Source organism: Penicillium griseofulvum, assembly GCF_001561935.1.
Source record: "Penicillium griseofulvum strain PG3 chromosome Unknown contig_80, whole genome shotgun sequence".
Lineage (NCBI taxonomy): Eukaryota > Fungi > Ascomycota > Eurotiomycetes > Eurotiales > Aspergillaceae > Penicillium > Penicillium griseofulvum.
This window is the reverse complement of record NW_024467471.1, coordinates 2,796,165-2,822,002: the sequence shown is the minus strand read 5'-3', so window position 1 is coordinate 2,822,002 and position 25,838 is coordinate 2,796,165. Positions and strand designations below refer to the sequence as shown.

The 25,838-nt window shown below is 49.3% G+C and overlaps 8 protein-coding genes across 8 annotated transcripts; 3 read left to right on the top strand and 5 right to left on the bottom strand.

Moving 5' to 3' along the window:
- On the top strand, positions 1-1,043 carry PGRI_020520 (putative mitochondrial dicarboxylate carrier protein; the record flags this gene model as incomplete). Its single annotated transcript, XM_040789765.1, has 2 exons — positions 1-941; positions 995-1,043. The coding sequence occupies 2 exons, from the start codon at positions 1-3 to the stop codon at positions 1,041-1,043; spliced, it is 990 nt and encodes a 329-aa protein (XP_040646718.1).
- Positions 1,044-2,009: 966 nt separating this feature from the next.
- On the bottom strand, positions 2,010-3,706 carry PGRI_020510 (DUF895 domain membrane protein; the record flags this gene model as incomplete). Its single annotated transcript, XM_040789764.1, has 4 exons — positions 2,010-2,319; positions 2,367-2,995; positions 3,044-3,364; positions 3,467-3,706. 4 exons carry the CDS (start codon positions 3,704-3,706, stop codon positions 2,010-2,012), a joined length of 1,500 nt encoding a protein of 499 aa, XP_040646717.1.
- A 923-nt stretch (positions 3,707-4,629) lies between these two features.
- PGRI_020500 (SUMO ligase MMS21) lies at positions 4,630-6,633 on the bottom strand (the record flags this gene model as incomplete). Its single annotated transcript, XM_040789763.1, has 2 exons — positions 4,630-5,839; positions 5,906-6,633. The coding sequence occupies 2 exons, from the start codon at positions 6,631-6,633 to the stop codon at positions 4,630-4,632; spliced, it is 1,938 nt and encodes a 645-aa protein (XP_040646716.1).
- Positions 6,634-8,364: 1,731 nt separating this feature from the next.
- abd1 (mRNA (guanine-N7)-methyltransferase) lies at positions 8,365-10,095 on the bottom strand (the record flags this gene model as incomplete). The annotated part of the gene is made up of 3 exons (XM_040789762.1): positions 8,365-8,399; positions 8,458-8,624; positions 8,678-10,095. The coding sequence occupies 3 exons, from the start codon at positions 10,093-10,095 to the stop codon at positions 8,365-8,367; spliced, it is 1,620 nt and encodes a 539-aa protein (XP_040646715.1).
- Positions 10,096-10,579: 484 nt separating this feature from the next.
- Positions 10,580-12,043, bottom strand: PGRI_020480 (uncharacterized protein; the record flags this gene model as incomplete). The annotated part of the gene is made up of 3 exons (XM_040789761.1): positions 10,580-11,331; positions 11,387-11,470; positions 11,536-12,043. The coding sequence occupies 3 exons, from the start codon at positions 12,041-12,043 to the stop codon at positions 10,580-10,582; spliced, it is 1,344 nt and encodes a 447-aa protein (XP_040646714.1).
- A 336-nt stretch (positions 12,044-12,379) lies between these two features.
- On the top strand, positions 12,380-13,943 carry cox15 (cytochrome c oxidase assembly protein cox15; the record flags this gene model as incomplete). Its single annotated transcript, XM_040789760.1, has 2 exons — positions 12,380-12,756; positions 12,830-13,943. The coding sequence occupies 2 exons, from the start codon at positions 12,380-12,382 to the stop codon at positions 13,941-13,943; spliced, it is 1,491 nt and encodes a 496-aa protein (XP_040646713.1).
- Positions 13,944-14,348: 405 nt separating this feature from the next.
- On the bottom strand, positions 14,349-18,325 carry PGRI_020460 (Nucleic acid-binding, OB-fold; the record flags this gene model as incomplete). Its single annotated transcript, XM_040789759.1, has 6 exons — positions 14,349-15,178; positions 15,245-15,311; positions 15,452-15,750; positions 16,341-16,666; positions 16,780-18,038; positions 18,104-18,325. The coding sequence occupies 6 exons, from the start codon at positions 18,323-18,325 to the stop codon at positions 14,349-14,351; spliced, it is 3,003 nt and encodes a 1,000-aa protein (XP_040646712.1).
- A 1,450-nt stretch (positions 18,326-19,775) lies between these two features.
- Positions 19,776-22,426, top strand: PGRI_020450 (putative dynamin GTPase; the record flags this gene model as incomplete). The annotated part of the gene is made up of 4 exons (XM_040789758.1): positions 19,776-19,827; positions 19,890-21,985; positions 22,035-22,176; positions 22,236-22,426. The coding sequence occupies 4 exons, from the start codon at positions 19,776-19,778 to the stop codon at positions 22,424-22,426; spliced, it is 2,481 nt and encodes an 826-aa protein (XP_040646711.1).
- Between the last annotated feature and the right edge of the window lie 3,412 nt (positions 22,427-25,838).

The following is a 25,838-nucleotide window of genomic DNA, read 5'->3' as shown; positions in this document are numbered from 1 at the left end:
ATGGCATCCACTATCAAAGACAGCGCCAGCGATGCTGCTGTCTCTGCTCAAACCGCAACCAAGTCCGCTATTGAGAAACCCACGGACTTCCTTCACCACCCATACACCCGCGCCGCCCTCCCCTTCCTGAACGGTGGACTGGCCGGCATGACCGCAACGGCTGTGATTCAACCCGTCGACATGGTCAAAGTGCGTCTCCAGCTCGCAGGCGAAGGAGCCCGCACCGGTCCTCGCCCATCCGCCCTCGGCGTAACCCGCGATATCATCGCATCCGGCAAAGTCCTCGATCTCTACACCGGTCTGTCCGCCGGTATCCTCCGTCAAGCTGTTTACACCACTGCACGTCTTGGATTCTTCGAAACATTTATCAAGAAGCTCAATGTCCGCGCCGAATCCGCAGGCCGAAAAGTAACCTTCGCCGAGCGTGCCGCGGCAGGACTAACTGCCGGCGGAATCGCAGCGATGATTGGAAACCCGGCCGATCTGGCCCTCGTGCGCATGCAGTCCGACGGCCTTAAAGCCCCCGAGGCTCGCGCAAACTACCGTTCCGTCTTCGATGCTCTCGCTCGTATCACCCGCACCGAGGGCCTCGCTGCCTTGTGGGCTGGTGCTTCGCCCACGGTTGTCCGTGCAATGGCTCTCAACATGGGCCAGTTGACTTTCTTCTCTGAGGCTAAGCAACAGCTTAAGCAGCATACTTCTCTCTCCGCTCAGAATCAGACCTTTGCTGCTTCTGGTATTGCTGGATTCTTTGCTAGTTTCTTGTCTCTGCCTTTCGATTTCATCAAGACCCGTCTTCAGAAACAACAGAAGGATCCTAAGACCGGCTTGGTTCCTTACAAGGGCTTGATTGATTGTGCACGCAAAGTTGCCAAGGAAGAGGGTTGGTTGCGCTTCTATCGGGGTTTCGGAACTTACTACGTTCGGATCGCTCCTCATGCGTTAGTTGCCCCCACTTCTTATTTTACCTTTTCCCCACTGACTCCATTTATAGGATGGTCACCCTCATCGTGGCTGACTATCTCAATCTCCTCACCAAGTAAACTTGCTTTACATTTGAAAGTCTGATCGGGTTTCATTCTTTTTGCTCTTCGCATCACATCGACCCATTGCTCTGAATATTACCCCAGTCTATCAATAGACACAATCTGCTATTTTTAACGGGAAGCACAATCCGGAGGAACACAGCCAATCCAACAACTTATGCTCCGTTGTGTACCTCGTACAAACCACCCAAGTTACCCATGGTTGATTTGCTGGACATTCGGAAAGCATGGTATCGGCGAAGCATTTCCGTTTCTTTTTCATTCCGGGGAAGAAAAAAATGAAATGTCGGAGGATACGCGGTCTCCGCGGAAAACCAGCTCGACAACAGAACACACGTAGTCTTTGTCAAGACCTTTTTTTTTCTATTTTGTTTTGCTGCGTTGGATGACCGAATACCCCCTTGTCTTACTGTTCTTTGCCTCCATATTCTACGTTGATGTCCCGGCGATGTCTTGAGGTTGATATGCAAGTAGGTAGAATCCTCAGTGGATAGATAGCTTACTTGCTTATTTCTTTCTTTCTCTTTTATCTTCATAGTAGGACAGTTTATATACTTCAGTGTGTGAACCTATACACCGACTCGGAGGAATTAAATCTACTAATAGGAAAAAATGTGTAGACACAGTAAAGTCTTTCCATTGATATGTGAATAATCCCATTCCACGGCAAATCAGAAGACAAGCCCTATAGAAGAGAAACACAAAGGAGACACATGTCATCATGAAAGTGAAACAAGTCACCATTAAAATCGACTTTCATAAAAATAGAGACCCAAAGTATACCACTGACGTACAAGCCAGATGGTCGGGAATCATGAGACGACGTTAAAAAGAACCACGATCAAGACCTAAAGCTCAAGTCAGATCGACATGAACTTCTAGATCCACCACAGAACAAGACGCCTGTCGCAAAAACGAAAAGAAAACAAAAGATCCACGTTCCAATGCACATATTAGTTCGGATTAGATCTTATCATCTCCAACACGCTTGGACTCAATGGCGCCGGGGGGCAGCACATCCTCGAGCGTCTCGCCGGTACCCTCGAGCTCCTCCTCGACGGGAACAGTATCCTTGATCTTGAAGAAGACAACGGGAACAGCGATGAGGATCGAGCCACACAGAAGACCGAAGTTCGAGGCCCACTCGTTCATGAAGGGGATCTTCCTCTCGTCCAACGACCACATAACAGCCGCGCCGGCGGATTGCAGACCCTTGTAGAAACCAGCCAAATTGGCGAGCTTACGGCCGGAGTTACCGAGAGCGCCCATGATCCTAGAAAATGTCAGTTAAGTATAGGGGAAGGAGAAAAGATATCATACCAGTAGACAAGACCCTGCCAAGCAGCATCGTACATGCCGTAGAAGAAGTAGAGGAACATGGGACCTTCGTAGCCCTTGGTAGTCCAATCCCAGCCCTTGAAACCGGTGGTCTTGGGATTCACGCTCTCACGGGTATATCGCACCTGCCAAGCATAACCACCACCCCAGATGACGACGGTTAGGACGAAAAGGACGACGAGGGCGATCTTAGCACGGAGGGAGCGACGAACGCGCTCGGTATCAAGCAGGGGACCCATGATGACGGCGGCGACGATCTGCGCAAACCAGTACAGGAATCCGTTGAGCGCCTTAGTGCGGGTGTTGAAGTAAGCTCCGTTGATGGCGTTCTGCTGGTATGTGTAGAACCAGTTCGAGGACCAGAACATGGGGAACAAGAGGATGATCCATGGTTCGGCGCGGATGGTATCCCACAATCCGACGATCTCTGATTTCCACGAGGGGTTCTTCATGAGGATGACGCGGGAGCCGTCGCGACGGATGACTTTGTCTGCGTCGCAGAGGAAGAGGGCGAGGACGGCACCTGCGAACATGAGCACGATGAATGCGATGTAAGTTCCATCGCCGACGGTCTTGTTCTCCTTAACATGGATATTTTGGCCCAGGGGGATCTGTGATTGTTAGAGTTGATTGCGACAAGCCAAGATGGGTTGTCATACCAAGCTACCAATACAGGCGCCGACGTTGAAAATACCCCAGAACCAGGAGAAGTAACGACCCTTCTGTTGCTCGATTGGGTAGGACATCATGATGGTTCCCTGCGCGGCCCAGAGCAGACCAGCGCACACACCGAGGAAGGCGCCGGCGAAAATGTTGAAACCGGGGACATATGCATGTTCGGAGACGAGCAGACTAATGGAGTAAATGCAGTAACCGACTCCGCCGAAGGAGAGGGACAGACGGACGCCGATACGGTTGACGACAGTTCCAGCGAAGAAACCCACCACGGCGAAAGTACTGTTCAAAGCGATGTTCTGGTGCTGTTAGAGGGATGTACGGAGTAATGTGATCAGAGTTTCGGAGTATCAGATGTGAAACAGAGTGGAGACGAGATAGCAAAAGTTCCCGAGGTCAAATCGTACCATTTTATCAGCCAAGCTGGGATCGGACTTGCCACCACCGCCCATTCCACTGAGGGCGTTGAACATGCCTGGGCAGAGGAAGCAAACAAAGGCGACCATGCCTAGCTGGATGCGTGGAGAGGCATACCAGCCCGTGGAGAATTTGCCGATGTTTTTATCCTTGTACATCCATCCTGCTGGTCGGGTCAATGTCTCGACGGGTTCGGAAGAATATGCTGGGGGAGTCTTCCGTTCATCCATTATGAATGAGAGCGGAGCAGAAGAATAGATGGGTAAAAGATGTAGAGGATGGTAAGAGGTGTGTGGGGAAGGAAGATCAAAAAGGAGGTTTGGAGATCTTTAAACAAAAAATAAAAAAGATAGCTTGTACGACGGTACCCCTGTTAAAAGTATAGGCCAAGAAAAAGTGGTAGGTACGAATTTCAATTTAGAGATAGATCAATATAGTCTACTAGGGTAGTATTGGATTCTGTCACGGGCTAGAGCTACACTTATGTGGCTGGCCTTAGAAAAAAAAAGATAAAAAAATTAAAGGTTAGATATTGGTGGTTAATACAATTGGACGGGAAAGTTGTCTACTTGGAGTTTAGGTGATTTTGGGGGGGGGGGGGGCTGCGCTTTGATAGCAGTGTTACACCCTGATGGTACTGTTTCTTTGTGGGTAAACTGGGGTTGTCGCGTGATAACTGGATAAGAGATGTAGTATTTATAGGGTCATCGAGGTTACTATGGGGCTTTTGGATAGTTTCGGCTAATAGAGTTGGAGATCTAGGATTAGAGTCGCATCAGTTGTCTATAAAAAAAAAGAAAAAAAAAAAGGAGAAGACCTAGAAAATGGCCCGTATAAGCTGAGAAGAGAACCAACGCTAAGCTTAAAACGGTTATACCCCACGTTCATTGGTTCGGGTCCCCCAGCCCATTCCGTTGGTTCGACTGCGGGGGAGGCACGAGGAGATTAACGTTTTTACAGATTTCTCTTTTCGGATGAGGTGACACTTCCAAGATATTCAAGGCATCTAGAAAGATATCTAATCTGACATCTAGGTACAGAAACGGTTCTAAAAGCAATAGGAATTTCCCATTTTGATATGTTTCATTTTTCTCTCGGCTTAAGGGAAGGGAACTTCATTTAAAAACGCTTGAAATGGACGGTATCATGCAGATCAATCACTTTCGCTCTCCACGCTCTCCACGCTATCCTCAGACCCACTCTCGACTTTGGGTTCAATATCACTGTCTTCACTGTCTGTACTGGTGCTCTCTCCGCTGTCACTGTCATCTTTATCCTGACCTTCACCCTGTACATCGGGTTGCACATCTTGAGAAGCCACTTTCTGAACGTCGCTTTCCACATCTGCATTCTCCACTTCAATGTGAATCTCGTCATTCTGCTCTTCATTCTGCGTTTCGTCGGGGACTTCCTCGCTCCCCCCTTCATTGTCAGAGTTGTTAGTTTCCATCTCTTCATTTTGCTCTTCATTCTGCGCTTCTTCGATTTGCGCGTGTTCAATCTCACCATCTTCATTCTCCGCTTCATTATCGGGGTCATCCATCTCCACTTCATTTGGTTCTCCGCTGTGGGGTTGCTCAATATCCACCGGTTCATTCTGTTGTTCAGTCTCCACCTCTTCATCCTCTCCCTCTTCACTCTCCCCATCCCCATTCTCCGCATCCTCAATCTCAGCATCTAGACTCTCCGCATCATCGCCCGACTCATCAGATTGAACCGGAGCAGGCTGACTGAGCGGCTCCATTTTGACACGCTGTGAGGTAGGCTGGGCATCAACATCCATAGCATCATCATCACTTTCCCCATCACTACCCAAGGTAATACCGGTACTTCGGTCCTTCTGCTTTCTCCCATCCCCTTCAAGGTGATCATCCTCTTCCTCGCGCTTCTGAAGCTCCTGTGCACGTCGAACACGACGTAGTAGAACAGGATCTGGTCTGAAATCATCCGCAGTCAACGGCGTAGAACAAACAGGACATTTGACCACGCGGACGCGGCGCTGTCCCCTACGAGAAGCCGGAGGCGGAATAGTCGTCTGGCTGCGATTGATCATATCCATAATAGCCTCGCGCTCGAAGCTGTGGGGACATTTCGTGCTCGTCACAGGATCCTGGTAAGACGTGAGAGTCAATGGACATTTGAGGGAGATGCGCTCGCGCTCAATGGCAATGTCATCGTCCGAGCCGGGCGAGACGGCACGGTTCTGGTTGCGCGTGCGTGTCTGTACTCCTGATCGTGTAGTCGTATCTTCCATGTGTTCAAACCATGTAGATGAGTGAGGCAATGGCGGGACATCGTCGCCCGGGAACTTGGCGTCATGCACCATTCGGTAGAAGCCGATGTAAGAGTTATTGCTGGCATATCTGAATTGTAGTTGTCAGTTTCTGCACTTTCAAGTATAGCAGCCACCAAAATGACAAATCCCATACCTCTCTGTCAAAGAAAGCTCATCCCATTGCTGAACGCCCTCTGTCAACTTGTCCACCAGCTTGCGACTGGGCGGGTTGGCTGCATTGCGTTCCCGCATCTCTTTCTCCTGCTCATCTTCATAATCACCGTCGGTAGGATCTTCAGTCCCATCGTCTTCATCGACCGCATTGGCTCTCTGTCTCGCCCGCTGTTGACGGGTTTGTCTGACCCCCAAAGCAGTAGCGACATTCTCGCCCTCCTCCCTTTCAATTTGACCAATCGCATCTGTAAGCCCCTGGAGCTTTACTTCTGAGTCGACAATCAGTCGTGTCTTCTCCTCCATCCGCGCAGTAATAGCATCAACTCGAGCCTCTGCCTCAGCAAGCCGCTGGTACTCTTCACTGCTCTCGTCGTCGTCGACATTCTCGTCGCCTTCACTCCGGCGTACCTCCTTTGCTTTTTCATACCGAACCCGGGCATCGCTAAGCCGTTCATTTACTTCACCGCCTGAGTGTGTGAGTTTCTCGGCGGCATGTTGGAGGTGGGTGCGGAGGGTGCGGAGGTGGTGTGATGCGAGTAGAGCGGCGATTCGGCGCTGGCTTTCTGCTGTGAGGGGAGCCTCGGGCGTCTGATATTCTGGTAGAGGTGTTACATCCAAAACTGAGGCTTGCGTTGCGTTTCGTCGGCGTGATTGTGCTGATTGTGGATGCGGCTGAGATGACTGCCGTCGGCTTGGTGTTGCTGACATTATTGTTGGGGAAAATTTGTAGCAGGTGAGTTGGTGGGATCTGGATTATCAGGGTTTTTATGCTTTGATTCGAGTACAGGGCTTCCAAGCCGTTGACAAAGAAAGTCTAGTAACAAAGCGCATCTCGAAACCCCGACGCGAGACGCGATGGCGCTAGTCCTATTTGGGGTTACATATATCAGCGATAAGCCTTATCGGATGGAGTGCCCAGGTGGGCCGCTTGGAGCTCTCCAACGCTGTCCTACTGACTCCTACACCTACACCGTTAATATTCCTTCAATTACGCGAAGTTCAGATGCTATTGAATCACTCCTTGGGGGAACTCAAGGCAACATATTTGAAACATCTCTTCGTGCCACAAACCCATTCAAGTTACAATGTAGTTCGTCGGGGAAGATTGAAGTACGGCCGATGCTATTTCGTGATACTCGAGCAACTAAATCCGGCATAATGATGTTGCCGCAATAGCGCCGGAGTTACCTTGATAGTAACTCATGCGTGGGGGCTGTGTGATGTAATTAGTGATGGATGAAACCCTACCTCAGTCATATACATACTCAGCAGTCTACTTAGAATGAAGAGGTTACGAATAGAACGCCTTAACCATCGATACCGATTTACCAGCAAGGTTCTGTTCAATGTAATTTGATAAAATCTACATAATCTCGTATTTGCCCTGAAACCCGTCCCAATCGGACGTCAGATGAGTTGCAACAATCATCACCCATCCAACACCATATCAAAAATACGAGTGGCTTGGCGTCCATATACACATCTGATTTGAGCACAGATCTACTTTACAAAATATTATATCGTAGCAACCTAATGCAGTTCCTCTAACGGTATATACCCCGCCAAGAGACCCCAGTGATCACCCGCTCACGACTCGATCACACCCCACAATCTACCCCCAAAACCCGCAAATGGACAACGCATACCCCGTAGGATCCCTACAAGATAGACCCTGAGCTTGGACCTCAGCCTTGGCATATCGCTACGTCTCTCCATATAAGCTAGCCTTGCGCGTAGTCCCTATTAAGCCGAACAGTTCATACTAAACCGACAAGTTCACTAAGCACCATTGATGGTGGTTTTCAAATAGCTGATTTTTTATAATCATCTACATAAATTAGTAGGACCTTTTACATATTCCATCCATCTATATAAGGAATATAAATATGTGGGCAAATATCTCCCCCTATAGTCATATATATATTGTTCCTTCGATCTTGACGCCATATCAGTTATCTGAACATGTATATCAGTAGATTAGCCGAAATCTTCTTCTCATTGCAATATAACTTGCCAAAGTATGTAGCCTATCTGGCCCCCTTCCACCGCGCGAAGGGGGCGGAATTTATAGAAGTTTTACGCGCTATCATTGCGCTAGCCGGACTCCTGTTACTGTGGCTTGGAATTATTCACACTATAAAGCTTAACAGTGTCAATTAACGGAACAGTGTCTAGGTAGATGTATACAAAGGTAGTAAAAAGAATAACCTGTAGACTCGAAACTTAAGAACTGGAGTTTTGATTGGAAGTATATATGCCCGTGGACAGTTGAGGACTGTAATCATAAATGGAGGTTTTTTATGATATAAGTCTTGTTGCAAACTCTGGTTGCTTCGAGACCTATAATTCTTATGATTCTTTGGAATTGTAAGTACAAATGCCGAGCGGGGAAGAGAATACACATAGGGTCAATGCAATACTCGAAGTATACATGATAGCCTATACCTTGTAGAAGCAGTATGCATGGTAGAAGCCTAGCGATGTCATCTGTTAGCAGTTGAAAAGAGCAATGCAAATCCGGGGTTTACTTACTAGCAGCTTCCTTCTCTTCCTCCGTCATATTCAAAGCACCGGTCACGCGGTCTCTGACGCCCATCCGCTCACTGAGCGGGCCCAGCTCGGGGTGGTTCTTCTCATCCTCCCAGATATCCAAAAATGGCTTGCGGTATTGCAGCTCCAGGTTGTAATCTTCGGTTAGGCTAGGTGAAAGGTTAGCTATGTATGGTAAAACGTGATGATGGCCGACACTCACGCTCGGAAAGCCTCCCATGGAACGACGTATTCAGGAACTTCTTCCACTGCCTCCTTCATGAAGTAGCTATACTTCCAACCAAAAGGCGGACGGAAGATTCCATCCTCGGGGGTTGCGCCAGGGAACTGGACGCGGTAGATATCGTTACCCCACTGGGCCCGTTCATCCTCCTCGACTTCACCGTCCTCGGGGCCTTCCGGTTCAGCAGGTTTGGCGGCCTCGCGCTCCTTGCGCTGCTTATGGAAGGCGGACACCCGGCTGGTAATGACATCTGAGTTGGGGCAAACGCCAAGGAAACGACCGCCTTTCTTCAAGCAACCCGCGACATTGCTGAGCATTTGGCGTGTCTTCTCCTCAGTCTCAAAGGCATAGTGGATGGCAAACATGCAAGTGACGATGTCGAAGCCGCCACCACCGTAGCGAGAGGCCATGATAGATCCACCGGGGCCGGCATTGGCATCGATACCAACCCGCTGGACGATGTCAATATCGCCCAGCCACTCGCCGAAACAGTCTTTCGGGTAGAACTCGGCATGGAAAATCGGCTGGGGTGGTCTACGGCCTCGCTGACCGCGGCCCGTGCGCATCTCATTGTACCGGCCACGCGCCTGCTCAATGGAGATATTGGCAGGGTCAAGACCGACATAGAGGTCAACCGGCTGAGGCGCCAGTTGCCACTTACCCAGATCGCCACCCTTACCACAACCCAGATCCAGTACGAGGAGCTTTTGATCGGCAGCGGGCGGCGGCCCTTGGCTGTCGTCCGCCCAGTCCTTGGTATCGTCAAATCGCGCAACGAAATTCTCATCTGGAGAGAACTTCTGAATCAGAGTACTCTTCACCCAGTTGTTGAAGCTTCGTAGACCCTTGATTTTGCTCTCTGTCTTCCGCCACTCACGGCCTCTCTCGGGAACCGCGTTGTAGTGTTGTCGGACCACGTCCGCGACGCCGCGCTGCTGAGAATTACGCATAGCCTCCTCCTGCTCTGCACGCTCACGCTCCTCCTGTTTGCGTCGTAATGTTTCACGGTCTAGGAGTCCCTGTCGGGCTCCGCCGCCCGGTCTCTTGCGTTGACGGGGTGCATCGGGGGAAGGGGAGCGGCGAGGCTGTAGTGGCGATCGAGAGCGTCGGTCTTCGCGTGGCGGAGCGCCGCCTGGGCTGCGGGAGCGATTTCGTCGCGAGAATACTGACGGTGGAGTTCGGCCCCGTTTGCGGAGGGCTTGGTGCCTTTCCTGGAGTCTTTTGCGCTTGGATGCCGCGGTTGATAAATTGTTCGATCCGTCTGCTGAACCATCTTGTTCTATGCTTCTGTGTCGGCCCGCATTGGAAGGGTATGTAGTATTCGAGCGGGCAGGTGAACGGGGGGTTGAGCGCCCAGGAGCTCCATCACGGGCTCCATCTCCATTAGGATGATCCATGGCGACGTGGGTAAAGTTGTGAACTGTTCAAAGAAAGTGATCCGGGAGGATAACGGTCGCGGGAGTCTAGGGAGGAAAGAAAGGTGAATATCGAAACTTGGATAATCTTGCAAAAATTGATTTCACAGAAACATTGCCGAAGTTGTGGAAGTCAGAGTTATATCAGAGCAATGGCCGGGGTCCGAAGAAGGTCAATGAGCTCCGGATCTTGGCCAATCAGAGTGTTCCAAACCAACCCTAACTCCCCGGCGCCATTCATCTCAAGCTGTTTACAATCTTCGATGAACTCTGAGATTAAGGTGTATAGGTATGAATTTGAGATAATTTTTTTTTTTTTCACCATTGCGAAGTATCGCGTCTCACAATGCCATAGATCGAAGCTAATTGGAAAACACAAGCCGCTGGAAGATGCACTTTGACCCCATGAATAAAACCCACGCTCCCAATTAATGTATATTGAACAGAAAAGAAGACAGAATGATGGTCATTGAGGAAGAACAGCCTTCCGCTTTGGCGACTTAGCCGTCAAAACCTGTCTCACTCGTCGAATCTTCGCCCACCACTCACGGTCTGCTTTCTTTTTCGCCTCTGTGTTTTCTTCATCGCCTGGAGTCTCAGTTGGTACGCCTGGATCTGTCCGCAATGTATCTGTGGAACCCATAGTGCGCAGTCTGCGGCGGTGTTTGACCTTTACAGCCTCCGCGACAATCTGCCACCCAGCGCGAAGTTCCGCCAGCTTCTCGTTCGGCCGTCCAGTGCCACTCTGGGCTACTTTGTCGATCCAGGGACAATACTCCATGTGTTCATCGGCCACGTCGAGGGAAGTGTAGACGGTCACGTCTCCATTATCTTTGGGTTTGTACATCCACAACCCTAGGCGACGGAAACACGCACCGCATCCAACTAGCCCCGCAGCTCCATCAGAGGCAGTATCCCAGCCGAGAAATGCTAGTGCCAGTGCAGCTCGATTAACAGGTGTATGTGTCTCTGTCGAGTCTTGGTTATCAACGATGGTAGGCTGGGTCTCTTCAGTGCTGGATCCTGTAGGTTTCTCGGCTTCTTTGAACCATTCTTCCGGAAGTCCTTTGATAGAGGCATCAAGGTCAAGGCCTTCTGGGGTATGAACGATATCATCGGCTGGTAATTTATCGCCCATTTGCGAGATATTTGTATATCGCTTGTGAAGTCCCGATAGGGCAGTATCACAATTTGTCAAAGGAAGATGTTGGATAGTTGCTAATACGATGTTAGTCATAGTACCGAAAGTGCTCAGTGTCCCATTCAGACTCACCATCACAGCTCTTGTTTCGCCAGGGACAGCTTTCGCCATGAGCACTACTGAGCATTTTTGCATACTCATCCACCAGCCTCGCACCTATAGATATATAGGTGAGCACATTATATCGCTTAGCTAGGCCAGCGATATGACGGGACACTCACGAACTTCCTTGCGCTCCTCCACCTTCTCAGTGTTGAAACCGTCAAGCTCATCGATCTCATCAGGAAGCTTCACAACGACAGCGCCACCGCAATCACTCACGCAGGTGACGCGCATAACATCTGTACATATCCAACCACGCTTGGCCCATTGTACTTCATTGATCGGAGACGGCTTTGACGTCCATCTGTCGACACGGCGGAAGGTCTCTAACCGCTCGAGAAAACGTTCACGGTCCCAAGGGACAAAGGTTGGGCGCTTATTTGCGGATGCAATCCGGTGCGCTGGTCGGGAGATCTTCTGGATTGAGTTGCGCACCGCTGTGAGCTCTGAAGGGTCGGCACTGGCCAAGCGTACTTTCTTGATCGATAAATTGGCGGAGATACGGTCTTGCACCGTCGTCGGCGCCGCAGGGGCTGTTTTGGGCGCGCTATCGGAGGTAAGAGGTTTGGAGATTGATTCGAGAACGCGATGAAACTTTCGCTTCTTAGATTCTAGAGCGTAGGACATGTTGGTGTTGTGCTGGGAAGGGAGTTAAGTGATGCGGATCAATACAATGCTGACGGCTGGAGCTGCGGCGATCACAACGCCCGCGTAGCCGCCTGAGGCATCAACACTGATATTAGGCCTGTACATGGATGATCAAGGTCAATTTAGATTCGAACAGTGTAAATATTAGTATTCTCTCAGTTATCAATTCAATTCCACAAAATCAGCTGTTTTGCACTATTGACAGTGCTATTCCACTTCGACAAATGCTCCACTGCTGATTGGCCAAGGCATTCCGCGGCATCGTACAATCCCCGAATTTCAACAACCTTCTTCACTCACTCATCTGCCTTAACCATGGCTTCTCTGAGGAGCTCTCTGTCGCTATGGCGGAGTGTTGCGCCTCGCCTGGCCAAGGACTTTTTCACATCCCAATGCCTCCCAAGTCAGGGCTATGCAGCCAAATCAATCCGCCAATTCGGAGCCCTCCAGTTCCGTCAACCCACCAAATCGACCCTTCTCAACAAACAGAACCGTGAATTCTTCACCTCTAGTCTCAAGCGCTCAAATGTGGCACCGGCCGTTGCCGGGGCAGTCGGAGAGGGCGCCGCGAAAGGCAAATCGAGCTTCCCCAAAATTAGCGACAAGACCGTTGCCTACTGGCTTCTAGGCAGTGCGGCCAGTGTTTTTGGAATTGTGGTCTTCGGTGGTTTGACTCGGTTGACAGAATCAGGGTATGTGGGCTGGAATGATTTTTTTTCAAGAAAAGTGAGCTTCCAACGCTAACCGGACAAATTTTTGGCACAGATTGAGTATCACCGAATGGCGACCTGTTACCGGCTCCCTCCCTCCAATGAACGCGGAACATTGGGAGGATGAGTTCTCAAAGTACCGCGCCTCTCCCGAATTTCAATTGCTTAACCCGAACATGACCCTATCCGAGTTCAAGTCGATCTACTATATGGAATGGATTCACCGGCTCTGGGGCCGGTTTGTCGGAATCTCGTTTGTGCTGCCTGCTGTCTACTTCGTCGCCCGGAAGAAGGTGTCCACGCCCATGGCGTGGCGTCTCTTTGGAATCGCTGGTCTTATTGGTTTCCAGGGATTCCTTGGCTGGTGGATGGTCAAGTCTGGCTTGAAGGATGATCTCTTTGCTCCTGGCAGTCACCCGCGAGTGAGCCAATACCGTCTGACTGCTCACTTGGGTGCTGCTTTCGCTTGCTACGTCGCGATGTTGTGGAACGGTCTTGCTATTTTGCGGTCCCAGCGGTTGATGGCTGATGCCGCTGCTGGAATCAATGAGCTGAATGCGCTGCGCGACCCGAAGCTGGCCTTCTTCCGCCGCTCCGTCGCCGGTATCGCCCTCTTGGTCTTCACAACTGTCATTTCCGGCGGTCTGGTTGCTGGTCTTGATGCTGGACTTATCTACAACGAATTCCCATGGATGGGTAAAGGACTAGCACCTCCCAAGGAGGAGCTGTTCGATTCCCGCTACTCCCGTCACGAGGACCGCTCCGATCTTTGGTGGCGCAACATGCTCGAGAATCCTTCTCTTGTTCAGCTTGACCACCGCGTCCTCGCAATGACCACCTTCACCGCCATTTGCGCCTTGATGGCTTACACGCGCCGCGCGCCGACCATGAAGCGCTTCCTGCCGGCACCCGCTAGAAAGGGCGTCCACGGCGTCTTTGCCTTCGCTTGCTGCCAAGTCGGACTTGGTATTACTACTCTCCTCTACCTTGTTCCCACCCCGCTTGCCTCCGCCCACCAGGCTGGCAGCTTGTTCCTCCTGACCTGGGTCATCGTCTTGGGAAGCCGAGTTTGGCATCCATCGCGCACAGCCAAGCTGTTGCAGATGGCTGCGAAAGCTCGGTCACAGCAGCTCTCTAGCACGGCTGCCTCTGCTGTGAAGAGAGTCTAATAACCTTGCCTCTCCACTGTATGAACATGTCGACCGGGGTTGATTATATTTACCAATCGTCCTGGTCATTGATACCATCTCCATTCATCTGTTGACTCGAGCGATTCTTGAGTCTCATTGTATAACTATCTAGCATTGTTGCTCATTGTAAAAATATATTTGGAAACTTAAATGAAGTTTTATTGGTTGATCTACCTAAGTGCAAATTGATTTTCCCAAAGCTCGCCCAATCCGTTGTGTTTTTGTTTTTTTTTTTTTTTTTTGCTTCTCTTTCTTTCTCATCTTTCATACTTCTTGCCCTCATCTTCCATGCTTCCACACTTGCCTTTCACCATTTGCTAACATTCGTCTCCCAGATCTCAACGATACTCTCTTGCTCTTGCCTGCTTAATCAAATCCACAGAGTTATTCCGCCATCTTCGTAGAAGGCCTCGCAGCACGCGCAGGGTTGCGCCGTGTTATGATATATCCAATAGGCAGACCGTCCTCGCCAATAGGAATATCATTCTCATCCTGAGGCCACTCCTGATCTCCAACAACAGACAAGGTCATATCAGAATCAGTGGACAAAGCATCGACCTGCTGCTGCAAGACCTGACCACGTGCAGAATCCACATTCCGTCCACCTGGCTGACTTCCCTCACCACCGAAAGTACTAGAAGTTCCAGTTCCGTGACCAAATGATCCAAGATCCAGCAGGGTCTGCGCAGCCCTCACTTGTGCAATGGACTCGGAGGATCGATCTTGACTCCCATCCATAGACGACAAAGATACAGGGATATCGCCGCCAATTTCCGGGACATGGGTAGCTCCAAAGGAAGCATGTGTTCTGTCTCCGTTTCGATCGGTCAGACACTTGCGGCAGATTTGCCAGCCGCAGTTCTGGCAGCGAGCCATGCCGTTCTTGTTACGCTTGTTGCAGACATCGCATTTTGCGGTGTGGGCTGCTACCTCCGAGAAGTGAACGCCCACTCGGCGTCTCTGGGCTCGGTGGTTTGCGGCTCCATCGCGGTTCACCCTTTGACGGCGAGGTTGCTCGTTGGGTTGCTGCGGATTTGCTAAGATTGCTTGAGTCTGGCTGGGGGAGGTCTCCGTTGCTGATATCGGAATGCTTGGAGATGGTTGTCCGCGGAGTGTTAACGTTGTGTGTGCGGAGCTAGGAGTCGACTGCGTTGGGATTGGTGATGTCTGAGGTTCATTCAGAGGAAGACAAAGTTGAGGGGTGGGGGTTATCTCTGTAGGATGGGTGCGTGAGCGGTACTTCAGGCCTGAAATGAATAGTCTTCTTATTTCTTCCTTACCCCTGCCAACGTTCACATCGGGTTGAAGCGCCCTGACAGACGGTTGAAGCACCTTGGCAGGGCCCTGCTGTTGGAATGTCAGCTATGTATGATACACAGTCAATATCTATCATTCTGCGCGCACGGTTTGGTAGTTAAATCCGGGTTCTCGAAAAGCCTAGCTAGATTTTAGAATGATACCTCAAGGCGAGATGGATAAGTACAAACATTCTGGCTGGGGTCAGGCGGTAAAAGCCATCCTTGAGCTGGATAGGGTGGATACTGGTTGGGAAGGGTATTGATATTTTGTGACGAAGATGAGGCAATGCTGTCTGTTTCGTCATGTGTGTTATCAGAAAGATGCGAGCTCGGTTGGTTGCGCCTGTTGGCCTCGATAGACTCGTCGAGCTCTCGAAAAGACGGGAGACTCAGGTCTGGGATGCGAGGGAGAGGCATAGTATTATTCGCCATGATTTGCAACAGAGCTCGATGGTACTTGATAATGTTTGAAGAAAGTGCTGAACAAACTGAAGGAATAGGAGATGTACGAAATGGAAATGAATATGGATATGTGGTAGGTGTAGATAAAAGGCTTGGGGTTGATGAAGAGTCTCAGATGCAAGTTGTACTGGGCATTGTTATATACAGTCTCATGGGATCGGATGACGCCTGGTAGTTTGAGGGGAGTGCCGCTCAAGGACAAGCAAACAGATCGGAACCCTTGACAATGTTGCCCAGGTATACTTGATTAAATTTTAACAGTTGATCAACCTCTAGTCAACCGTATTCGGGCTGAATGTCAGTGAGATGTCCATGCCTAGGTGGCCTTCCTACCTTATGCAGATGAGATATCTTCTGTTCTACATGTACCGACTCTGATCTTGGACGAATACAAGGAAGTTGTTTGAAAATTGGCTATTTGGCAGAGATATTCTGAACACCTATTTTATCTGCTGTATTTTTCATAAGACAGAGAATGTAATCTCCCAAGACGCATCACACATCAATAGCATAACATTCTGATGTCGGGCAATCATATCACTTTATTCATTTGTGGGCTGTATATTCATCGTCAGTGATACCGGTTCGTGGAAATTTGCTGATATTAATAACATACGGATTCCTTCTTCGGGGGTAGGCTCAATACCGACGACCTCGGCAGCAGTCTTGGGGTCGGCAGCGGTCTTGTCCTCCTTCATCATGGGGAAGGTCATAACCTCCTTGATGCTGTAGTTGTTGGTAATGAACATGACCAGGCGGTCAATACCCATACCCCAGCCACCAGTCGGGGGCAGACCGTACTCGAGGGATTGGCAGAAAGTCTCATCAATCATCTGAGCCTCGTCATCACCCTGAGCCTTCTGGTTGGCCTGCTCCTCGAAGCGCATACGCTGGTCAAAGGGATCATTCAACTCGGTATAAGCATTGACAATCTCCTTGGTGCTATAATTGTAGTGAGTTAGCTAAAATTCCCTGAAAGATGATTGGCCAGTTCTTGGTGCAAAATTGGACGCATAGGGAGGTTCCAAGTAATTATGAGTTGAGTGATAACTTACCAAACGAAAGCCTCAAAGCGCTCGCAAAGACCGGCCATTTGGCGGTGCTTCTTGGCAAGTGGCGACATCATCTGGGGGTGGCCGGTGATAAAGGTAGGGTTGATGCAAGTGTTCTCGATAAATTCGCCAACCAGTTTGTCAAGCATGCGAGCATTAGTATGAGGAGCCGAGCATTCCACGTTCATCTTCTTCAAAATGCGCTTGAGGAAATCATTGGTCTCCTGGGTGTGGAGCTGGTCACCAGGAGGGAACTTTTCGCCGCAGGCCTCCTCTAGAGCAGGCATCATCTCCACTCGTCGCCAGGGGCCCTTCCAGTTCACGTTGTAGGTTTCGCCAGACTGGGTGTGGAATACGGTCTCATAACCACCAGTAATGTGCTTAACCAGACCGGAAACGAGGTCCTCGGTCATGTCCATCAGGTCGTACACATCAGCGTAAGCCTGGTAGAACTCGCAGGTGGTGAATTCAGGGTTGTGAGTAAGGTCAATGCCCTCGTTGCGGAACTGCTTATTGAGCTCGTAGACCCGGTTCAGTCCACCAACGACCAGCATCTTGAGATAAAGCTCAGGAGCAACACGCATGAAGAGGTTCATGTCGAGGTCATTATGGTGGGTTACAAAGGGCTTAGCGGTGGCACCACCAGCAATAGCATTCATCATAGGAGTCTCAACCTCAGTGAAATCACGGCTATCGAGATACTGACGGATGTAGGAGACAATCTTTGCTCTCTTCTGGATGATCTGACGTGAACTATCATTCATGATAAGATCCAGGTAGCGCTGACGGAAACGTAGCTCCTTGTCCTGGAAGCCGTAGTGTTCGGAAGGAATGGCGTGAAGGCAAGGTGTTAGGAGAATAACTTCAGTAGCGAAGATGGAAAGTTCACCATCGTCACGGTTCTTGGGGTTAGTTCTACCGGGGAAACCAACGATTCCCACGATATCACCTCTGCGAAGTAGCTCGTGCTGTTCTTCAAAGGGCTTTCCGGTAGAGAATTGCGCTTGGCACATGACCTGGACCTTGACACCTTCGGTGCGGATATCGTAGAAGTTCAGCTTGTTGCCGGAGGTACGCTTGGTGTAGATACGGCCAGCAACGCGAACGGTAACCTCGGGCTTCTGCTCGCCCTTCTGGAGACCCTCATATTCCTTGAGGAAGTTGCGGAGGTCGGTATCGACATGGAACTTGTGCGGGTAGGGATCCGGCTGCTTGGTCTCGCGCAGCTTGTTGATCTTCTTGCAGCGAATCTCGAAGTATTGCTAGAATGACGCATTAATTAGCTTACGCAGAAGCCGGGAATTGACCCAGAAGTAACAGGACTAACGTTAGGAGTCAGGTTGGCCTCATCTTCCTCAGCAGATGTCTTCTTTTCAGCCTTGGGCTTAGGGGGAGCAGCAGCTTCCTTCTCCTTCTTCTTGGCGTCCTTCTCACGCTGCTTCTGGCGTCTCTTCAATTCAGTCTTGGAGACTTTCTCGCCGGTGACTTCGTCGAGAAGAAGGTTGGCGATGGAGGCAGTAGCCTCTTGAACAGGGTTGGAATCCGCCATAATGTGTTGGTTACAGAGAGCAAAAAGTGGGATGGTGGGATGGTGGGATAACATGAATTTTTGGGCGGGATCGGCATGTGATCTAATTGGTCACATACAACTATGTACGCGGGGATACCCTCATGACTCATTCTTTTATTTGACCCATTCAAATGACACGGAGATAGAGGTGTAAGTATCTAAATAAGTTCTTTATTTTGAAAATTATCTTCTACTGTCTGGACTCTACTTCCTATCTCCCATCGAGATTTAGTTCGGGGATACTCAATTAGGATGTAGGGTTTAGGGCACGGGTATATCTATATCGTCATTCTCAAGAATTGCAATTACTTCTGGTGTACTTCTTGTTTTTTCTATTTGAACGTACAAAAAGTTGATAGATCATCTACTACCAGAAATTTGATGTCTTGATTTGTTAGAGTATCAACTATAGCTTACTCAATGGGCAGGCGTACCTACAAACCATTATGGAATATCGTGCCAAACTGCAGCGAATAAACAGCTTGGTTTCAAGATTGGGAGGCTGCTCCTTGAATTGTCGGGCAAATGATCCTTGCAATTACCAGACCGGCACCAGTTAAACTGTTGTTTACTTGGAATCTACTCCCTATGCAAAGCAAGATCCAATCTATGAGAGGTAGGAAGAGAAGGAAATGATGCCTATATCTACTTTGAAGTGGGTAAACATGCTGATTTGGAAAGTGAACATGAATAGAATACAATAAGACAGCGTGATACATGGCATTGATCAACATATCAACGGAGACGGCTACTAGATCCGAGTTCTATGCTTGTCTCAATGTCTGCCCTATTCGCCCATGTCAACTACACTAGGTATGAGACTTAGTTACTCCAATCTGTATCAATTCAATTCTGTAGGGATATAGAGCTTGAAGAAGAGTGATATATGCCTATAGAAGAAAGGTCTTCAACTCAGTAGTATCTTTTCGTCACAACACGGTGTCGACTGTCTTCCGTCTCTTCTGTTATCCTCGGTAGCTGTTGACCTCTTGCGTTCTTTCTTTTCTCTCGTTCTCAAGCTATCTCAATTATTCTGCTTGCCTTTTCTACACACCATCTTTCTCGCCCCTTTTTACCCCTCCCTACCTATCTTTCTTCTTCATATCTCTTCATCAACCATCTCCTCGACCTCGACCACGCCTTTATCCTGTTATCTGCTGATATCAGTTCCTGCAGATTTGCATTTTCTTTATCTCTTCGCACTCTGATACGCCTCATCACCTGTGGTGCCTTCCACCCTCTCAGCCACCTTGGCCTTGAGAATCACACTCATCGTAATTTACATCTTTTGCCTCATTTTTGTGTCTCCTGGTATGTCTTACTTCGCTTAACCCCTACAGCCAGTGACCCTGGACACCACTTCTCGTGTTTTTCCCCCTCTCTCATTGCTAACTGCTAACAATCCCTTCTCCAGACCTGATCTGCCATCATGTCAGGCATGCATGACCGAGTTCCGAAGTCGGAACCCAGTCCAGCCATTTGTGAGTCCAGTCTCTTTTGATAAATAAGGCCATCTTTTTAACTGATATCCTTGTTCCTCTAGCTGGATTTCCTGTTCCAATGGCGGTGTCACATGGTCTACCTAATATCACCCCAGCCCACCCAATTCCTAGTTCCTCTCTTGAGCACCTCACTAGGGACATGAAAAACCTGGTGAAAAAGATACAAGACCTCAGTCACTTGGGCATCGAGGACAGCAAGATTATGCTTCCAAAGATATGTGTTGTCGGTGACCAGAGTACCGGGAAGAGTTCCCTGATCGAGGGTATTTCCGAGATCAAGGTACCTAGATCCGAGGGAACTTGTACTCGCTGCCCGCTCGAGATCAATCTCTCTGAAAGCGATGATGCTTGGAAGTGTGTCATTCATCTATCTCGTCGATATGTCTTTGACCCGTCGAAGCGCCTGAAAGTCCCGAAGAAGTCGCAACCCCTGGGACCATGGATTGCCCTCGGCGGACAAGACGATGAACACTTTGTCACCTTGGACAATAAACAGCAAGTCGAAAAGGCTATCAGTTGCGCCCAGTTGGCTATCTTGAACCCAAGCACGGATCCGCAGGATTTTGTGCCTGGAACTATGCCTGATATGTCACACACCCCTCAGGTCAAGTTTTCTCCGAACGCCGTGCGTTTGGATATCTCCGGTCCCGGTCTTCCTAATTTGTCATTTTACGATTTGCCTGGAGTGATTAGCCAAACTGAACAAGACAACGAACGATACTTGGTGAATCTAGTGGAGAATCTGGTGAAAGACTACGTTTCTCAGGAACATTGCATTGTGCTTCTCACATTGACCATGACAGATGACGCCACTAATTCCAGTGCTGCCCGCCTCGTCCGTGATATCAAAGGCGCAAAAGAACGCACCCTTGGCGTCTTGACGAAGCCGGATCGTCTACCCCCTGATGGACGTTTTGACCTATGGGGTGAAATTCTTGACGGAAGCAAGTTCAAGCTTGGTCACGGTTATTATGTCATTCGAAATAACACCCACGCGGATGTGAGCCATGCCCAAGCTAGAAAAGAGGAAGAAATATTCTTTAGTTCTTCGATGTGGACAAGGGATCTCGCAGCATTCGAAGACCGCTTTGGAACAAGGCAACTTCAAACGGCGTTGTCTGACCTTTTGATGCGCCAAATCTTAGGATCTTTGCCATCGATTATTGCCCAGATTGATGAAAAGTCGAAGGCCATTGATGCAGAATTGAAGACACTACCCAATCCTCCCACTGAGGATGTGCAGCGGATTCTTTGGGGCAAAACCTCTGATCTTGAACGGAAGATTCACGAACTGTTCGATGGAACCCCCAGCATCGAGCACTGTGCTTCCCAGAGGAAGCCATTGCAAGAGCAGTGGAACAAGATTGTTATGGATCTCCAGATGGCACTTGCAAAGACACGTCCAATCTTGGATGTTGCTTCCCAGAAGGACAACGAGGACCTGGCGGAGGTTGTGGATTCCGACTGTGAAATGGTGATTGTAGGTGTCAGCATATCAACACCCAAGAAGAGAAAGTCGCCTGCGAGCGGTACTTCGACATCGGAGCCAGCAACACCGAGGAAGGCGTTGTACAGCACCGGCCACTTTGAAGGGTCCAAGCCCACTCGTATCACTCTGCAACAACTTACCGAACTCAAGATTCGCTCTAACACGGTTGGTGTGCCCAACCAGCTTGATCCGCGGGCGATTGAAAACCTAAACAAAAGGAGCGTTGAGCATTGGGGCAAGCTCATGGAAATTTTCCTCAAGGCTACGCATAACCTTGTGCATAGTATGCTGGTTGAAGCTCTGGAGGAGGAATTTGCCCAGTATCACCAGACAGGATTGTACCAGGAGCTTAAGAGAATTCTCAAGGAATTCATGGCCAAGCTCCGCCATGCTCACCTTCAGATCGCGAAGGATTATTGCAAGTCGGAGCACGAGATACCCTTCACAATGGCCCAAGGTCAACACCAGATTTTGATGCAACAGGCTGCGAACGCATTGAGGGCTCGCCGCCACAATGCTCGCGCCACGTGCTGGTTAAAAGTGCGCGGCCACGATATGAGCGACGAACGAATTGCCGACAAGATCAAGAAGATCCAACCTGACCATCTTGTTACTGATAGATACTCGCAGGAGATTGAGATGATGGCAGTAAGTTTTCTAGGGAGAATTTCCTGGCATTTACTAATTGCGGTCATAGAGCTCGCTGGCCTACTATGACATCGCGTCGTCCCGTTTCCTCGACGTTCTATGCCAGTCCACGCACATGAAGTTGTTCCGGGCTTGCCGCGGAGGTCTTGTGAATACCCTCCGTGACGACCTTGAAATCTTCGGCGATAACGGTGAGCATACACATTATGGGTCGAAGCGGAGTTAGAAAATGTGCTAATAGACAACTTAGGTCGTGCCCGCTGTCTCAATCTCATGACCGAAGATCCAGAACGGCAGCACCGCCGTGCTCAGCTACAGAAAGAGCGTGAAAAGTTCTCGAAGGCGCAAGAATGGTTGGACTCGGTCCGAGATGAAGACATGGAGATGGAAGATGTGGACCAAACTGATGTCGCAGACATCAAAGACGATTGGTCTTTGTGATTTCTGGTACTTACACTGGTGTTGATTGAGCCAAATGTGGGCTTCAAATGGCTGTTCTCGGGGAGTGACTGTGAACTTCGATAATGTTTCTAATGTGATGGAGTGATGGAGTGATGGAGTGACGGAGTGATGGAAATATGGATCAAGTGGAAGATTGTGAACACAAAATAGCTGATCAACATACAAAAAAAGAAATTGTTCGATTAATCGATTGACAGAGGTCTAGTATATATTTGTGTTTTGTATGTGGCACCACCTTTGTATACAAATCACTTTAACTTGCACTATAAGATACTGCTAACAATTGCGGGCATTCAATTCTTCCAACAATAAGGGGAAATGCGAGCGCGAGTACTGTACGTTTCCGATAAAGAACTCGCGAGTGGACTGGGGGATCGGGACCGCAGGTAAGATATCGGGCCGAATAGTTCGACCAGTAATGACATCGAAGCGTACGAGGATAGTAAGCTGGAGGTTGCGACTTGGATCCATAGCGCTGAATGCCTGGTTGAACAATATCCTCTACTGTTCCAAACGACCTATTGGCAAGTCCCGCTCGGTCTACAAAATTTCTAGGAGTATAACGCGGCTCCCAATGGATAGCTGGATGACACTATAGAGATTCTCGCCTTTTTCGAGAGAGGCTTCCTTTGCCACAGTACCGGTATAGATTGCCGGAATTGTTAATATAGGCTGCTGGAGCTCACGGATCTAGGTGTCGTTGAAACTAGAGGCCTCGGCATACTCCCCCTTGCTTGAGTGGCAAGTGCCTCTGCGCTATACTCACCCTCTGCCGTTGATAGGGCGACACAGGGCTGTTTCTTAGAAGTCCAGGATATCAGACCACCACCCAGCTTGAAGATTGAACCGGAGGTCGAAGGCTCCTTCTTGGCATGTGTGCCAGCCCAATTTGCGTCACAGAAACCTATATGAAAGGACTCGAGGATAAGCTGGAGGAGTAACTTAGAATCATCCCGGGTAAGCCACTCCTCGCAGAGATTATCTAGGGCAGTTTGGAACTTTAGGCTTGTATCGTACTGGCGCATTACTATATCCAACTCGATGATACGGTCAAATTCGGCGTAGGATGCCCTCGCATGGGCCTCGCGGGGTATTTGCTGGAATCGAGAGTTAGGGGGCGATGCTAGCGAAAATATGGGCTTCTGAAGAACAGGGTAGCTGTAAGAAGTCGCCGACGAGCACCACACTCAAGCTGCTGGAATATCGGTCACGGGACCGGGGGAATATCTCCCGGCAGCGCTGCTCGATCCAGAGCAGTATCATGTATGTCGAGGCCGATCATGGACTTTTCGTCTATGATGAGGTAGCGGATGCCCTCGAATACCTTTCTGGACAGCCTTTAGCTACATTTGTCTGGCAAACATCGTATTAATCCAATTTGCCATCCATCATCTTGTGTTTGATAATGATGCGGCTACCGAAGTTGACCAAATGGGCTCGCTTGAGGAAGGAAAGAAGATGGATAGTTTGCGACAGCCTTCGTAGCTGCCACACTCCCTTCCTGGGGAACTTAGTCCTAGCGAACGTCTGAAACCACGAGACTGAATCCTTGATTCTTCCGGCTCTTGCCTGCGCCTTTTCGGTGGTTTCGGCTTTGGTTCCGGCTATATAGTAGAGAATCTATACTGCTCTGGTGAGCGCCTTGTGCGGCTTGAACGCCGGAGAGGGGCTGGTTATGCTGGATTTGATTGCGCCTCCGTGACCGAATAATCGGTGCTAATAGCGACAATAGAAGGCTCCCTCTGGGTTTTACTCTGGGATGGTCTTCTCTGCGGTGTCTCTTGGATGCGCTAGTCCCCGGTCCTCGCCATGTAAGCTCTTCGGGCATCACCTGGAGTTGGCATTATCCACCCTTGTATAGGTCCCATTTGTCCATTAATGAGTAGGTTTATGCTGTATGATTGGTAGCAATTACTACCGACGATGCGATCCTGTGAGGTTGCTGTCGTGGATACACTCAAGGGTTCTTTTGTTGGGCCCTCTAAACCCTGGACTTATCCTGATAAATTCAGATTTTCCTCCTGTTGAATGTTTGCAAGTTAGACTCCATCGTCCGACTCCATTCTCCACTCCACTGCCCTATTGAGTCTTAGGGCCCACAGCGTGGTCCATTTTAGTGCATGCCGTGTTTAACAATCCTCGCATCTGATGTCGAGCATCTTGAAGTCGGTGGCTGTGAACCCAAAGAATCCAAACTCTCGGTCATTCACACATCACACGCAAATACATTTTTTCAATTGTGGCTGCCAACGTCGATCAGTTTTCCAGTTGTTTCCTTGGATAGTCTGCTTTCCAAAGCGATGGTGGAAACACTGGCAATCGTCCGTCTCCATTATCATTCTCAGCAGCTTGTTTGCGCTTCTCTCTCCTCAACACGACAAGCATACTGAGCTTGTCTGCCAAGCAAACTTGTAGGAGGTCGATTGTCTCTGAAAAAGAGTCGATGTGCTCTTGAGATAGCACAACCCATACACCTCACCATAGTAGTAGAGAGGTGTCATTCTCTTACCACTAGGTAGATGTCGACTATCGGTCAAATCGTTGATGCTAATTTGCTTGACTCGGACAGCATGGTCGACACAGCGCCCAGGAACACTTTGTGGTTGATCCCGGGTAACGCATACAGCAACAGGCAGGGATGTCAGGCAAGTGTTATTTTAATCTAGAGTATTATTAAGATGTACGCTGTGACTTCAAGAAGTGGAAGAGGGGTTGCGAACCATCACTGTTGAGGTATGGGGTCGATCTTCAGACTCTGTACTCCGTATTTGACGTCGACAACTAAACTGTTGATTTTGATGAAGTGGTTTACTGCTCTGTATAGTAGACTAGGGTATTGATGAATGATTATTAGTCGAGAGTAGGGTTTCCAGGGTAGTGACAGAGTTGGTGAGTTTGTTGAATGACGATGAAAGACGGTCTCCATTTCTTAGAAAGAGGTTATATCCGACGAATGAGATGAATATATAGACAGGATCTGGGTAGATGAGAATCTCTAATTGATGTAGATATCTCTATAAGGAGGTATAGATGCGATAGTGGAAGAATCAAGGTGAAGTTTGAACGATGCTTCAACTAAGTAAGGTGATCATAATCTGACAGCAGATGAGAATATAACTGAGACTTGTCTGAGAGGAAGTACCACATATTATACAGACGACTGGGAGCAAACAGAATGGGTCACGCGACCTCTAACAATTGGGCATGGTGAAATGGAAGATCACAGACGGAACCTCAGTGACAAACAACTGGGATGAAGCCTTGCCGTTCATCCGGGCAATGCTGGATTCATCTGCCAATGCCTCAACTGGATACTCCCCACACATGCTGATGTATGGAACCCAACTGAGACACCCAACGGATGTGATGAGGCAAGCTCTCCCGGACAATA